This window comes from Anolis carolinensis, chromosome 4 (genome assembly GCF_035594765.1).
Source record: "Anolis carolinensis isolate JA03-04 chromosome 4, rAnoCar3.1.pri, whole genome shotgun sequence".
In the NCBI taxonomy this organism is placed as follows: domain Eukaryota; kingdom Metazoa; phylum Chordata; class Lepidosauria; order Squamata; family Dactyloidae; genus Anolis; species Anolis carolinensis.
In genome coordinates, this window is record NC_085844.1 from 232,827,632 (window position 1) to 232,845,275 (window position 17,644).

The 17,644-nt window shown below is 39.2% G+C and overlaps 1 protein-coding gene across 2 annotated transcripts in view; it reads left to right on the top strand.

The window, feature by feature from the left end:
* Positions 1 to 7,370: 7,370 nt before the first annotated feature.
* The window catches only part of dok5 (docking protein 5), a 76,975-nt gene continuing 66,701 nt past the window's right edge, over positions 7,371 to 17,644 (top strand). Inside the window, exon 1 of one of the 2 annotated variants that reach the window (XM_062978950.1) lies at positions 7,371 to 7,838. In XM_062978950.1, coding sequence (XP_062835020.1) covers positions 7,773 to 7,838 — 66 coding nt within the window. In that variant the 5' untranslated portion in view covers positions 7,371 to 7,772. The remainder of the gene's footprint in view (positions 7,839 to 17,644) is intronic. The other variant, XM_062978949.1, reaches the window with a different exon arrangement.

Here is a 17,644-nt window from a genome sequence, read left to right on the forward strand (position 1 = left end):
GTAGGCTGAACACACTGCCTATATAAGAAGATTACTTTCCCCAGCCAAGTTACTGAATACAGCTTTAGTTCTTCTCTTCATGGGCCAGCTCTTGCAAGTATTATTTTTTTATGGATTTATGACCCGTGGGCTATTTATTCACTCAGATACTACTCCCTAGAACTTTTTCTTGCTTTATGGCTTTCTTGACTTTGGACTGTTCTGATACTAGGTATCTCCTGCTTCTGCAGCTTCTGACTTTGACTTCCTGAATTCTTGTTTGATGCTGAGAGCAGGACATCAAGAATACATCAAGCCTGTGTTCTCAATAGAAGCCGAAATGTTTAAATTCAGACTGTCATATTTTGGACATATTACAAAAAGACATGCCTTATTTGTTTGGTAAGTGGGAAAAGAGGAAGACCATATTACTAGTGGATAGACTTGATCTAAGATGTAAAAGTCATGAGTTTACAGTATCTGAGATTACAAGACTCAGTAACTGGATTATTTGGAGAATGCTCATTTATAGGGCCACATAAGTCAAATTTGACTCGATGGTAATTAATAACAACAGCTGTAGCTGGTGATTTCCATGTTAGTGCATCTGTGAATTCTTTCTGGTTTAAGTGTGAACTTTTAAAAAATGATCCAAGATATGGAAATTTATCTCTCAAAGAAATCCAGAATATTGCTTTTTCCCCCTTTAAAAAAAACCCATAATAGATTTAGCTCTTTATTGACATGAAAGCTACCAAGATTGCCAGCGGAAGTACTCAAATTGGGATTCCTAGGAGACTCAATCTGCTACCTTCTGCTGACAGGACTGGAGACTGTAGCTTTGTTACTTTGCAGATTGATTGATTGGTTGTTCATTTGGCTCTCTTTATATCGAATGATAGATGGGACAAGCAGGTAATGGATATACATGCTCAGTCTGAAAAGCAAAAAACAAAACAAAACATGTTTTACCCTTCGTCTCCTGAACTATTTGTGATTGCATAAGTTTCAGATTCACACTAAGAGTGAGGATTTACTTTAAGGCCATTTCCTATTATTGATGATCTTGAATGCAAATCCTGGTGTTTATTAAACCGCAGCATAACAAAACAAATGAAGCTATAATCCTATGGACACTTTCCTGGAGGAAATCCCACTGAATTCAGCAAGACTTTCTCAGTGAAAATTTCTGTTTTAGTCTCTTCTAACATCTTTTATATGCTGTTTTAACTTGTGCTTTTTAACTTGTGTTTTAAATCAAAATTTAGTTCATTTATGTTTTATATTTTATTGAGATTGTTTAAGTGTATTGTATTTTCAAAGATGTATATACCACCTATAATGTTTTTGTAATAACATTCTGGAATAAATGGTTTGTAATTTGTAACGTACGTATAACCTTGGGGCATAGACCAAGCTAGTTGGCATTACAGAAAACATTATATGCACTTTTAAAAACAGAGGTAAATTCCAAAACAAAGCCTCTAAGAGAGATGGTTGTCATGCCATGTAACTGCAATGGGTCCTTGTTATCCACTGGGATTTGATTCCAAGATTGCCGTGGATAACAAAGTCCATGGATGCTCATTATACAGAATGTTATATATAAAATGTTGTCCCTTGAACAAGCAAAAAAAGTTTGCCTGTTCAATTTTTTAAATAAAATTCAGGCCATATATGGTAGTATATATGGATATGGAGAACTGACTATACACTCAGTATCACCTTTGCAATTAAAATCAGTCTGTGAAAATGTGTGTATGTACTTTAGGGTGTGTGTGTGTGTGTGTGACAAAAACTGAATGCTGTGTCCAAGTGGTGTAAGTGGGATTGGGGGGAGGGGATGTATAGTTTTAAATGTAATTTTAATTATATTTTAATTGTATTTAAATTTTTATGCTTCATGACACAAATAAACAGCTGGGAGCCGTGATAAGAGACACTAGAACAAGCTGAGCAAAACTGAGGAATGAAAAAGATAAAAGAGATTCCTTGGATGACTGGAACTAAGAAGATGGAGGAGAAGAAGACCACACTACCAAAACTAAGTTATGCAGTAGTGTGGTGACCTTCTTTTCCCATTTGTGCACAATCCCACCTGGAATGACCTACAGTCTTGAGTGAGGTAAGTGTGTTTTTGGGTTGTATGTGTGTGCATGTGTGATTGGTGATTCATCTTTTTGTGCTACTGCTATCTTGGTCAAAATTAACATTTTAGTTGCTTACTCTTCCTTCTGGTTTCTGATAGGCTCGATTTTTTTTCCAGCAAGTTGGTTCCTCCCTCAGTTCATATTCCAGCTCTGCCCTAAACCTTCACTTTTTTATCTTACCTTTTTCTTACAACAACCACATCTTTTGATATAACATTTTGCCCAACCTAAATCTCTAAACATAACCCTTTTCCTTCCTCCTTTCCCTCCAACGTAACTGTTAACCAAACCTTTACAAAAAGCTGCACTCCAATTACTGCTTTATCCATTTATGATCCATACTATTCCTATAAAATGAATTTTCCTTATTTTAATTGGAGTATTAGACTTTCTGCATGGATCATACTTGGACACAAGCAAAAAATGAATCCCTTGAGAATAGGGGCAGAAGTCTAGCCTTGGGGAAGTGCACATCTAAATGTGATACTCTCTATCCCCAAAATCTCATACTAGTTAACCATGTGACTGAAAGAGTGATATATGAACCTACATCCGTTCACCACCTGCTGTTCACCAAATCTGCTGACCATCAATAATTTTCCTTTCATTTTGGACTCTACACCATTCTAATGTTTGTTTTCTGTCACCAAAAGTCTGGCACATTCATTAGTGAAGTGGTTCATTAAGATTTTGCCGTAATTGCTTTGTTAGGCTAAGCTTCAGCAAGCACCAGTGAATATTAGCATTCATTCAGCCAAATAAGAAAGACTTAAAAAAATCCTAATATATCAGGGAAGAGATGTGTTTTTTTCCTATGGATTCAGATAAAACTAGTTATTTGATGGACAATAAAAATGAAATGTCAAAACTGTTTGGGTGAAATATCCTTAGGGTATAATTTTTCTCCTCCTGGTTCTCCAGCTACTGAGGAAGATGAGACAATTTAAATTGATTAGGTGGCCATTAAATGTTGAAAGAGGTCCTTGCAGCATGCTTTCATTCTGTTCAGATGAAAAGGATCAGTTTGCTAGAAATGCAGAATGGGGGAATTGTCAAGATGGGAAGAAATGTGCAGTTTGTTCTGTTTTAGTATGTCTGGTTCTGATCTCAGAAATTTGTAGAAGATTACCTTTGGGAGGTAGAAGTTCTCCCAAGCTGAGGAATCAATTAGTAAGGCAGAAGCTAAACAACAACCAGTCCTGCAGCCTCCATTTGACTAAAAATTTAGGAGGAGCTGAGCATTAAGGAAATTAGGCTGAGTTTTAAAAGAATGAGCCAATATGCCAAATTTCACTTGGGAATGAAGATCAACACTTTCCTTTGGAATCCAAAGTGAAACTCAGAGTAGATGCACATTTTTACTGGCATGGAAGCCATCAACCACCATTGGATACAAGGATACTCAGGAAGAAAATGATTTGTTCTAGAGACCTTGTTTTTGCAAAAAGAGATGGCTGAGATTGTGAAACCTTTGCTTTCTGGTGCTTCAGTGCACACAAACATTGTTTCTTACACAAATGATGTTTTAAGAATGGGGATAAAATAAATGTCAGGCATATAAGATGTATATGGAAATACGGATGTATTTGATGTTTAGAACACATATTGTGTTTGCCAATATTCCAAAATCCGAAAAAAACTCAAAACATTTCTGGTTCCAAACATTTTGGATAGGGGATATTTAACCTGCACAAAGATATTTGGAAAGGTCACTCTAAAATATATTTCTAAATACTGAACTGCAATTTTAAATTATTGCAATGCTAAAAATATGAAACTGAAGAAAATGGGAGAGATGAATTATTATAGGAAGATAATATCCTAACCTTGTCCCCCTGCAACTAAATTTCAGAATATTGTGAAAAGACATGTATTTATAACTGCTTATATTTCACTTTCAGAAATAATCTTACTATTTTAGATTAAATATTTAATGCTAACCTTCATGACAAACGCTAAATCTTAGCACACGAAGTTGTGTTACACATTGAAAGGGGTTTTCTACTCTCTTGCAGTATGATTATAATTTAACTTATTACTAACAAAGCTCCAGATATTTTCAAGAGACCCTTTGTTTTCTCCCAATTAGATCTGCTAAAATATTGATGTGCTAACCCACTAAATATATTGTGGAAAATACTTATCAGCATTTTTCCCATTGAAATTTGTACCATATAGGATAAACATAACAGGGTACTAGATTATTACTAGATTGCGATACTATACTTTGTTGACAAAGGATCCTTCTCTTCTGGGAAAGGGACCATAACTCAGTGGTAGAGAAGACTTTTGTAGACAGAAGGTCCTCCAATTTAAATACTTTCAGCAGTTGAACATTTTTACCTAATCTGAAACCAAAGAGATGACTATAAATGTGGATATCACCAGATTGCCAGTGTAGAAATCAAATAGATGGATTTGCAAAACAAGAAAAGGAGTGGATTGTAGTATAAGTATCAAAATTTGCTGATATCAAAAATTAGATTAAAATAAAGAAATAGAGTCACGTTTCTCAGCCTTGATAAATAAGAAAAGTAGAGGAATTGTAATCTACTTGATTAAGAAATATATGGCTAAAAAGATATCCCAGGATAATACTGGACAAAATGTACAAGTGGAAATATAGCTTCTGGGGGTAAAAACTCTAATAGTTGGCATCTATGCCCCTACAGGAGCAAGGTCTGAATTTTACCAAAAACTGTTTTTAGAAATCAATGAATTCTGCTGAGAAAATGTGATAATGATGGGAGATTGGAATGGAGTGATATCACCCAAAATAGGCAGATTATCAGGGGAAAAGATTGAAGGAGATGAAGGTATGCCATTTCTGGCAGGGGTCAGGGAATTTAGCACCTACTTTGCCCTCGCAATCAATGGTTTGAGGTGCCCACTAGGTTCAAAAATGGAGCTGGACACTGCTCAGCACCTGCCGTGATGATATCAAGAGTGCATAAGTGATCAGAGAAGGGAAGGAGAAAAGAAGGCAGCAATTCCTTGTCCCTTCTCTCCCCCCTCAGTACTCTGGATATCATAATTCCAGTCACTAAGTAGTTTCCAGTTCCATTTTTGTGTCCAGAAAACTGACCGGAGCCAAGGTAAGGGTCACACACGAGTGGCACCAAACCGGTCTGGCATGAATCGGCCATGAATCTACCATCTAACCTCCAGGGCAGTTCAGAGGTGTAGTCTCCATCTACTCTTGAGCTGGATTGGGTGTGTGGAGTGTAACCTCTGGTGATGCTGATGTTGTTGTGTTTTAAGACTATGGGGTTTTCTTAGCAATGGGTTGCTTAGAGTTTTCTGAGATGTATGGTCATGTTCTAGAAGCATTCTCTCCTGACGTTTCGCTCACATCTATGGCAGGCATCCTCAGAGGTTGTGAGTTGTTGGAAACTCGGCAAATGGGGGTTTATATATCTGTGGAATGTCCAGAGTGGAAGAAAGAACTCTTGTCTGCCTGAGGCAAGTGTGAATGTTGCAATTGGCCACCTTGATTAGCACCAAATAGCCTGGCAGCTATTCTTGGCAATATTTTTCAGAGAGGTTTTTGCATCTGCTTTCCTCTGAGGCTGAGACAGTGGAAGCATCTACACTAACCACTTAATATGGACTAAAGGCAGCTCAAAAATGCAGTGCTTAAATGATGTATGATTTTTTTCATATCAAGAGCAACTTGAGTTGCTTCTGGAGTGAGAGAATTGGCCGTCTGCAAGGACGTTGCCCAGGGGACGCCCGGATGTTTTGATGTTTTTACCATCCTTGTGGGAGGCTTCTCTCATGTCCCCGCTTGGAGCTGGAGCTGATAGAGGGAGCTCATCGACACTCTCCCGGGATGGGATTCCAATCTGGCAGCTTTCAGGTCAGCAACCCAACCTACAAGTCACGAGGCTTTAATCCACTACCCCACCAGGGGCTCCTGATGTATGATGTAAACAGGCTCTAAACCGGAATAAGCAAATTTGGGGAGAAAGTCCAAAACAGGGCTTGTAATGTGCATCAGTGCATCTAGGTGCAAACCATATTGCATGGTGGAATCAATTAACGCACTGGATCTCAACCTTTGGGTCCCCAGGTGTCTTGGCCTACAACTCCCAGAATCCCAGCCAGTTTACCAGCTGTTAGGATTTCTGGGAGTTGAAGGCCAAAAACATCTGGTGACCCCAAGCTGAGAACCACTGAATTAAGGGATGGGTGATCCACTCTCCCACTGTCTTGGGAGGAGAGCAATGGCCAACCTTGACAAAATAGTGAAAAGCAGAGACATCACACTGGCAACAAAGGTCCGCATAGTCAAAGCAATGGTATTCCCCATAGTAACCTATGGATGCGAGAGCTGGACCATAAGGAAGGCTGAGATAAGGAAGATAGATGCCTTTGAACTTTGGTGCTGGAGGAAAATCCTGAGAGTGCCTTGGACCACAAGAAGATCCAACCAGTCCATCCTCCAGGAAATAATGCCCGGCTGCTCACTGGAGGGAAGGATATTGGAGGCAAAGTTGAAATATTTTGGCCACATCATGAGAAGACAGGAAAGTTTGGAAAAGATCATGATGCTGGGGAAAATGGAAGAAAAAAAGAGAGGCCGACCAAGGGCAAGATGGATGGACGGTATCCTTGAAGTGACTGGCTTGACCTTGAAGGAAATGGGGGCAGCGATGGCCGACAGGGAGCTTTGGCATGGACTGGTCCATGAGATCATAAAGATTCGGATACGACTGACAGAATAAAGAAGGAAAGGATCCACTCAGGTGCATTGTGGTGGTGTGTTTTGTCTTTAAATAAAACAACAACCCTGAAGCTGTGGATACTGTGGATCCTGGCAATGGGGTGGCATCAACCTCTCAGATGGGTGTAAGCAACCAGCCAGGTCTTCACCTGATTCCTGAGTTTGACATGTGATCAGCTCCACTTCAAATCCCTCCTGAGCCTCTTTCAGGCAGTATCAAATGGTCTGTGTAGATGTTCCTAGTGGGTTTCCATGGTTCTCCAGAATCAAAAGTCCAAAACGATTCTGTTTCCAGTCCAAATTGGGGGGGGGGGGGGCATATCAGGCATCACTCTGTGATTATGGCATGATGTGAATGTGCCAGGTACAGCTGCCCCTTCCCCTCCTTCTTCTCCCTCTGCTTGGCTTCCGCGGCCCAGGAAGGGAAGGCGGGCTTCTCCGCGAAGGGAAGGGAAGCCAGAGGCACCGGGGAGGCTGCTGCTGCGGCTGCTGCTGCCGGGGGAGTGCAGTGGGAGCGAGTGGGCCCAGGCTCTGATCTCATTTCGCGAGCCAGTCAGCGCCGAGCTGCCTTTCCCCCCCTCCCCTCCTCGACTCCCCGTCAGCTGATCCAAGAGGAGAGCTTTCTTCCGCCTCATTCACGCTTCCCTCATTTCCCGAGTGGATTTTTTTTTGTTAAATACACACACCACAAAACACAAGAGCTTCTACCAAAACCCACTTCTCAGGCGCAGGGAACAACTCCCGCCGGCGATTTTCTGGGTCAGCAAGATTTGGGGAGGATTTATTCCAAAGGCTGCCCGCCGGAGCCTGAGAGACCCCGAAGCTCCAAAAAAGCCACGACCAGCCGCGTTTGCAACACTGGATCGCATCGCCTCAACTTTGGTTCCGACGCCTCCCTTCCTTTTCTCCAAGCCGGGATGGCTTCCAATTTTAATGACATAGTGAAGCAAGGGTATGTAAAGATTAGGAGCAGGCGCTTAGGCGTAAGTATTGTTGCGGTTTCTGTCTCTATTGTTCCCCCGTCTGTGCTTGTGTTGACTTTGGGTTGGGAAGGGTGCCTTGGGGTTACTCTCACTGCCTTTGACAGCCGGATGGTTTAGGAAATCCTGGCCCTGCCCTTTCACTTTGCAAAGTGGATGTTCTCTCCAGAGCCTCTCCACGGCCATGTGCGTTATAAATATAGAAACAGCTTTGCAGTGCAGTGGAAAGAACATTTCTCATTAAGGGTTGCAAAGGGTGGGTGGGAAGAAATCCAGCATGGCTTTCAATGCAGATTGAGTTTTTCTTATCAGGAATTCCAAAATCCAAAACACTCCAAAATTGTCCACATTGGGGGCTGAGATGGGATCATCAGTGGTCACCTATGGGCATTTGAGATAGTGACACCTTTGCTTTTTGATGTGCCAGTGTACTGTACGCAAACTTTGTGTCATACACAAGACTGTGAAACTTACTATGTATAACATTACCGTCAGGCTATGTGTATAAGATACATATATGCAATGAATTTCAGATTTATACTTGGCTCCCATCTCTAAGGTTTCTCATCCCAAATTTTAAAAAATACAAAATATGTTTGGAAGCATTTTGGATAAGGAATGCTCAACCTGTGTAACTTTTCAGATTATGGACTTAATGTAGCAAGTTTTAAACACCACTGAGTTCTTTGGCAAGTAGAAATTGACATGTAGTAGTGGCTCCAGTGATGTAGGGAAGCTTGGTTTGATAATTAAAGGAATTGATAATAGGAAGAAGAATGGTTTCAAGCATTTTCCAAGGCTCAAACTTTCCACTAATTTCAGAAGTGGAGCCAGTGAGTTTGCTTCTAATAACAAAGTTGACTTCATAGTTCAGGTCTGAGCTCATGTGCAGCCCTCCTGGACGTTATCTTCTGGTCTCACAGAAGATAACGTTCTGGCAGTTTGGGCATCAAAAGTTTTGTGGCACCTTCAAGATGTGTAGATGGATCCTTGAGCAATTCATTCAGAAATGAATTCAGACTCCGCCTCTGCAATTTCAGTGATTTTTGTTTGTTGTTAACTGCTGTGTTCAAGTTGATTTCCACTTATGGCAACTCCATGAATAAAAAATGTCCAAGTAACCCTGTCATCTACAGCTCTTCTCATATCTTGTACACTCAAGGCTGTGGCTTCCTTGATCAATCCACTTGGAATTACCTATCCATCTGGGATGTGATCTTCCTCTTTTCCTACTGCCTTCTACTTTACCACCATTATTGTTTTTTCTAATGACTTATGTCTTCTTATGATATGGTCAAAGTACATAGATTATGCTATTGAAATAGTTCAATGTTTCCCATACCTTGGTTCAGTCATTAATCAGAATGGAGACTGCAGTTAAGAAATCAGAAGAAGACTCTGACTTGAAAGGGCAGCTGTGAAGGAACTAGACAAGATTCTGAACTGTCAAGAAATAAGTTAGGATTGTTTATGCCATCACAGTTCCCAATTCTATGAATGATGGACAGTAAACAAAGGAAGAAAATCAACTTACTGCACATACAGTGATAAAGAAGAGTTCTATAATTTTTAATCCTGTGCATATGTGTACGTGCCTTCAAGTTGCCTGTCAGCTTTTGTTGACCTCATGAATTTCATTAGGTTTTCTTAGGCAAGGGTTATACAGAAGCAATTTTGCAAGTTCTTTCATCTGAAATGCATTCTACAGCACCATTCATTGGTGGACTTATATCCAAGTACTAACTAGACCTGGCTTTGTTTAGCTTCCAAGACCAGACAAGATATGGTGCCTTTACGAAATTTAGGCCTCCCATGAATATCTGTTTTCAAAAATGATTGTTAAAGACATGGTATACAGATTTCAAATAAAAAGGATAAACTAAGAATATGTGCAGTACTTTATGCAGAGTCAGGAGGTTAACTTCTAAGGTGACATACATAGGATTGGGCTGTCACAGTGGTCTTCCAATGAGATAGGCCAATAATATAAATCTGATCCATTCAGAGTAAACTCAGTTAACATAAATGGGATTTACTTCCAGATAACTGTGTGCTGGATTACAGCTTAACAGGGGTGTTCAAAGATAAATCTAATTGAGTTCAATGGGATTTCCTTCCCATTAAGGAGCCATAGCATTTCAGCCTTAATTAGGTTTGGCAGAAATAATTTGACAATCAGAATGTGAAATCCTTCAGTTTCCTCTTGCAACTTGTTGCCCCTGTGTTTGTGTGTGTGTAATCAGAATTGCTATTCTGAAGCATTATAACATTAAGATAAAGCTATCAAATAATTTGTGGGAGAATGATTATATTTATGTGTTAGTTATTTCTTTTAAATGTTTCATCCATCTTAAATCCAGACCTATACAGCTTTAGCATCTTTTATTTGAAATTCCAAAACCCGAAATGCTCTGAAATCCAAAATTGTCTACAGGGGTAGCTGAAATAGTGGTGCTTTTGCTTTCTGGTGGTTCAGTGTGCAAAAATTTGTTTCACACACAAAATTATTAAACATATTGTGTATAAAGGTATGTAAGAATCATACATGAATTTCACATTTAGTCTTTAGTCCCATCTCTAAGTTATCTCATCATTATGTATGTACAGTAGAGTCTCACTTATCCAATATAAAAGGGCCAGCAGGATATTGGATAAGTGAAACTGTTGGATAATAAGGAGGGATTAAGGAAAAACCTATTAAATGTCAAATTATGTTATGATTTTACAAATTAAGCACCAAAACATCATGTTTTACAACAAACTGACAAAAAAGCAGTTTAATACACAGTAACGTTATGCAGCAAAATACTATATTTAAGAATTTAGCACCAAAACATCGTAATGTATTGAAATCATTGACTACAAAAACACTGACTACTAAAAGGCAGACTGTGTTGGATAATCCAGAATGTTGGATAAGCGAAGGTTGGATAAGCGAGACTCTACTGTATATGCAAGCACAAGTATTAAAAAAGAGAGAAAAAAACCCCCTGAAATTCAAACACTTCTGGTCCCAAGCATTTTGGATAAGGAATACTCAATTTGTATATGGAGGGTCAACTTTTGCAGTAGCCATGGAGAGATGTCCACTTCAGCCAAAAGCATTTGCAGGCTCAACTTTTGCTGGTATGGTATAACCATACATACATATATTGCTATACTTTTAAAAAGACATGGTCTTTGATGTGCCAGTTGAATATGCAGATCTGTTCTGAATAGCTTGAGTGTTGGAGGAAAAAAATGGAACTTCTGAAGTGTGAGCTGTACATGTTTACAAAGTTTTCATAATATTGTAGATCTGTGCCTAGAAAGAATACCTTTAACTTGTGTGTATTTAGGCAACCCTTGTTTCCAGACAAATTGATACCTAGTTTACTTAAAAAAAAAATCTGCATTAAGGATCCAGTAACATTTTTAAGAGTTAAAACTTTTTGTAGCTAAACATTTTCTGGACCCAGTCTACTTGAACAGATACAATTTACCTAGTTTTGTATTTCACTGTATATTTCAACATTTAGTTCATTTATTTACAGAGCCACTAAAATTTATTCTTAGAATCATCATGGTTTATATGGGACATCATTGTCTAACTGCTTTGCATACATATATGTAGGATTGAGTTCTGGATCCACATTTACTTGCAGTGGCGAGCTTGATAGTTTTTGACAATTCAATATATCTCTGCTTTTGTTGTTTCATCTGTAGACTGCACTCATCATTTTTTTTGGATGAATATGCAAGGAGTGACTTATCTCAGAACTACCTCGTAAAACCTTCATTATACTTCATGCAACACATAGTTATAGTATGGGATGCCAGACTTGTAGAGCCGATCTGAAAGATGGAGTGAAATTCAGAGATAAACCGTACAGTAGAAGTTGGAAGGATGAAATGTGAGAATGATAAAGATAACAGCTGTTAATACTAGGTAATTAAATATATATTGGATTGTCATTTTAAAAAACCCAACTAAAACGACCCTATATGTCAGGCATGGTCAAACCTTGACCCTCCAGGTGTTTTGGACTTCAACTCCCACAATTCCTAACAGCTGGGCTGTTAGGAAATGTGGGAGTTGAAGTCCAAAACACCTGGAGGGCCAAAGTTTGCCCATGCCAGATAGATATCCTCAAAACTCTCAATTTCAGAATGGGTCTGTTTTCCTTAATATTTGTGTCCACCGTTTTTTTTTTCTGTTGTTAGATTCAGATCCATGCTGTCATATTGTAAAGCACGAGCCAAGGTGTTTCCAACAGGATAGTGAGATGGGTTTTCAAAATGTATAATTTTTTCACTATTTAAGGACATGTTGCACAAGATCTAAGGTGTTTGAAGTGAGATAGTGAGATGGATGTTCCAAGTGTTTCATTGTTTAAGGACATGTTGCATGAGCTTTCTGGTGTTTGAAACAAGATAAGGAGACTGACATTCCAAGAGTGCAATTATTTCACTACTTCAATACTTACTGTACAAGATCTAAGGAAAAAATGCCCACTTTGCCCTAGAGTCCAAAATCTATACCTTGAAAGAGGTTCTCATATGTTGTCCATAAAAAACCTTCAGACACACTCATTAGCTGGAGCAATTTAGCTATACTTTGCTTTTTAAGTCTGAAGTCTGATAAGGCTTCTATTGATAAAAATATTTTGAGAATATGAATCTTATTCAGAATATCTCTCTCATCCCACAAAATTTCTGTTTTTAATTGAATAATGAAGCTCTAATTACTAGTACATCCGTATGTTTTTAGAAATATGAGTGCACAGACAAGTGAAAACTCATCAAGTTCAGGAAATACTTTGAGTTTCTATTAAGCATAGCATTTCTAAGGGTGTTACTTAGAATCTGTGAAAGCTACTAGGCATTATTCTGGAGTAAGTGTGTTCTTTTGCAAGTGTCATTAAGTTATTAAGCATTATTCAGCTAAACCAATACAATGAAGGTTTTACCCTTGTATTTAAATTCATGTTAAACCTAGTAAATAGAGTTAACACAATGTTGGAAACAGAAGTAAAGAAGCTGGGCACCAACCAGATGTGTAGTTTTGGAGATGGCAACACCCAAATCAAAACACTCATTGAAAAGATACTTATAGGAAGTATCATGTATAGTCGATACACAGTGTGGTGTAGTGGTTTGAGCATTGGACTATAACTGAGAGACCAGAATTTGAATCCTTGCTCAGTCACGGAAGCCAATTGAGTGACCTATGTATGTTATTCTCTCTCAGTCTCAGAGGAGAGCATAGTTTGCCATGAATATAGGTTTGCCTTAGGATTGCCATAAGTAAGAATAGACTTGAAAGCACACAACAACAACAACAACAACAACAACAACAACAACAACAACAACTCATTAATGGGGAAGGCATGTACAGTAGAGTCTCGCTTATCCAACACTCGATTATCCAACATTCTGGATTATCCAACACATTTTTGTAGTCAATGTTTTCAATATATCGTGATATTTTGGTGCTAAATTTGTAAATATAGTAATTACTACATAGCATTACTGCGTATTGAACTACTTTTTCTGTCCAATTTGTTATATAACATGATGTTTTGGTGCTTAATTTGTAAAATCATAACCTAATTTGATGTTTAATAGGCTTTTCCTTAATCCTTCCATATTATCCAATATATTCGCTTATCCAACGTTCTGCCAGCCCGTTTATGTTGGATAAGTGAGACTCTACTGTATTGAAAACTGACCGAAATATCATGTCTCATAAAGTGGGCACTGGCTGACAAAACTGGATGCCTTGTTGAGTGAATTAATTTTTAAAGTGCCACCACAACTGCTCTATTAATTTTGCAGCAACAGACTTACATGGTTCTTGGAATTATAGATATTGACACTTATGTGAAATTGTTTTGTAGAGAACGTTCTCTAGAGGCAAATATTTATTTTTCATTAACATATAGAGTGATTAGTTATTAATAAATAAAATACCCTGGACAGATTCAATATAAACAACACAGTACAAGCTCTTATGGAAAACAGCATCTTGTATTATTTCATTTTTCTATTTGTTCACAAATGTTTTTTTCCTATTGTGACTGTAGTGGAGATTCTTTATGATTGGAAGGTTGATGTAATGTACTTTGCAAGAAGCTTTGTATATGTTGAAAGAAATCCATGATAATAATAAAATAAAGGAAGTATCTTCAATTCTGATCTATATCCTCCAAGTGGATTTCCATGGCCAAGCAGGGATTCAAACCCTGATCTCCAGAATCATTGTACAATGCTCAAATCACTGCACCACACTTTATGGCTTCACCGACATAAGGATTTGATCTTTGACTGTTAACAGAGAAGGAAGGAAGAAGAAAAATTGAGATTCTCAGGGAGCTCTTTTTATATACTAGTTCTATACTCTACATTTCCTCTATTCTTCTATGGAATTGTGACAGGATATAGTCCTTCAAATTGAGCATACTATCTCATTGTTTTATATTCTAGAATAATGAAATAATTCTGGTCTGGAATAAGAGAGGAAAAACATCCACCTGCTAGCAATAAACTGAGTTTGATGTTCTGTTATTTCTTCTGCCTACTCAAATTTCAGAGGTCTTGATGTTGACCATTGGTCCTGTGTTCACTGGGGAAACATTGATGTAATGTACTTTACTCTTCTCTCTGGAATAGGAACTACACACAGGCTTGTGTAAAAATGAATGCATGGTAGTGGCGGTAGTTAGGATATCACCTACTGGCTTCTTTACCAATCTGTATGAATCCAAGAGGCCTGTGTCCCCACTGGAACCCATATATAGTCAATCAAACATACCTGGACTTCCAATATGTACTCTTGTTTTCATGCTTGGATACTTGTGCCACAGGTCTTTATAGAAACCAGACCTCTAAATTATGGAACTCAATATAAGAATGGAGTCAGTGTGGCTGATCCCAATCTCATTCTCCACGTATTCATCTGAAGAGGTTATAGTTTGTAGGAGACTGAGGGCACATCTATACCAGGCAGTTTAGCACAGTATAAATCTGCCCCAGAGCGGCCCTGGATTCAGCAGCTTTATGCTGAATCTGGGGCCATTGTCTAGGTGTCTCTGAACTACATTTTTTCCAGTGGAACAGCCTGCATTTTACGTCTTCTGTGCTGTTGCCACTGCTTCTAACAAGCCACAGAGCTCAGTCGAAGCTCCTGGATGTCACAGGCACTCTGGTGATGTAGGAATGTGGTCCTAGCATGATGAGCAAGAAGGGGAAATCACCCTGTCCTTCTTGTTTGTCACATGGACACCTTGTTCTTCTCATATAATGAGAGGTGCCCACAATGGCCAAGGCCACAATGAGCAGTGGCAACGTGGAAATAATCCATCACCTTTCTCTCCTCTGATACAATAGGAAAAGGGTTATGGTACCACTCAGAAACTCTGTAATACTACAGAGTTTCCAGAAAACTTTGAAATATCTCCTTAGTTTGCCTAAAACAGGGCAAAATTACGTTAAACTGAAAAAACTGAAATTCACATTGGAAGCCATTGTGCATTGTGAGGGCAGACAGCAGTCCATTTGGGTACAACCAAGAGAGCAGCTAACAGCTTTCAACACTGTGCTTGTATATAACATTCTTTCAGATTTCCACAAGCTCTCATATTGGGTGCCTGGTTTAGGGACTGTATCATACTGGCCGCTGGAATCACCATGGATCACGGTGAATCTGGTGGTGCCTGTCAGGGGGCATGGGGAATCCATCGCCCCATGCCTGACTTACCCAACCCCATCCCATGGGGGAAGCATCAGCTGCCTGGCTCCCCCCCCCCAATTGCTGTTGGTTCAATGGCTTACACCGGTTCCACTTTAGCCATGTAGCCCTGGCGGAAGTAGTTTTATGTTGTGGGATGGGAGCCGGTGGGCTCCATTACTAAACTATAGCTGAACTGGTGTATGCCACTGAAAAAAGTCCCCATCTAATGAGATCGCAAGTACAGCAGAGATGGTTCTTAAGTGCTTACAGTTATTGCTTCTATTAAATACTCAAGAATAGGACTTAATTAGCTGGAAATCGTGTTATAGGCTGGGGAGAAAAGTGGTAATTGCTACAACAAATGGCAACAGGGTCAAACCCACATGAAGGTTTTGGCTCTTTTACTTAGTTAAACATTAACTATGTGGTATTGTTCTTGCTGTTCCTTTTCACTAGGGCCCAGAGAGAAAATATGATGATGGAACTGTCAGCAACCTTCCCCACTGCCATCCCATGTTATAGGATGGCAGTCCCTTTCCCTACACCACCCATGTTATGATGGATTCTGGCCATGACATGGGACCTACCCATTCCCCATTGCTTCTCCTGACATCAGCTGGGCAATGGGGAATGCTAGGAGGAGGGGAAGGAGGGGAGAGGGGGATTTCTCTCCCCCCCCCCCCCACTTAGCACCCCATCACTCTGGCTGAAGACAGGGCAAGTGACAGAAAAGAGTTAAAGTGACTTCCCAGTTGGACAGAACTGCACTCAGCACTGCTCCAGTATGGGACTCCCGTACAGGGCAGCTGGGGAAGTCCCTGTGGGGACACTTCAGGGGTGATCTGGTGGCTAGCACACTGGATTGGGACCAAATGAAGTGTCAGTGTAGCATTGCTATAGGACATAGAGCAAGGAATTCAAACTACAGAAAAAGAGATTCCACTTAAACATTAGGAAGAACTTCTAGGCAGTAAAAGATGTTTGACAGTGGAACATTCTGCCATGGAGTGTGGTAGAGTCTACTCCCAATAAAGGTTTTTAAACAAAAGCTAAATCGTCATCAGTTGGAAGTGTTTTGATTGAGTATTTCTGCATGGCAAGCAGTTGATCCTGATGACCTTTGCAGTGTTTTCTAACTACAGTAGAGTCTCACTTATCCAACATTCGCTTATCCAACATTCTGGATTATCCAACGCATTTTTGTAGTCAATGTTTTCAATGCATTGTGATATTTTGATGCTAAATTCGCAAATACAGTAATTACTACATAGCATTACTGCATATTGAACTACTTTTTCTGTCAAATTTGTTGTATAACATGATGTTTTGGTGCTTAATTTGTAAAATCATAACCTAATTTGATGTTTAATAGGCTTTTCCTTAATCCTTCCTTATTATCCAACATATTCACTTATCCAACGTTCTGCCGGCTCGTTTATGTTGGATAAGTGAGACTCTGCTGTATATGATTCCTAAAGCAATATGTTTCACTGAGAAACACTTTGGGGATATGCTGTTCTTTGACTACACATTCTCATGCCTCTTTCCCAGTCATTGTGAGACACTCACTTTAGCATGGCCAATGACACCATGTTTCCTGAGTTTTGTCTCACATATGTGATTGTATGCTTCTGACCCGTGAAGAAACATTTTCTCAAATTTGGCTTTGTGAATCCTCCAGGCCTGTCCCTTTGCATGAGGTGAAGTTGAAACAACTTAAGCCAACCTTAGTAGAATGCCACATTGTACGTGAATGGAATGATATCCTAGGCTTTCACACTTAGTGGTCTGCCAACCTGATGAAATGGACCTAGCTGCATTTTTCAGGACAAAACAGGACATGATGTCAAGTCTTCTTCATGACTAGTACTAAATATCTGAACTAACTGAAGAAAATATATATGCCAGACATCATTCCAAAAGAAGGAAACAGAATTATAAAATTCTATTGACAGCTTTGGGTTAATTTGAAAATCAGATTTGAGTTATTTATGCTTAGCAAAATTGCAGTCTTCTATGCTTTTTAAAACTAACAACCATATTTATTTAATAAAAAGAATAGTTGCCATAGCAGCATTACGATCTCATCCTCCTCCTG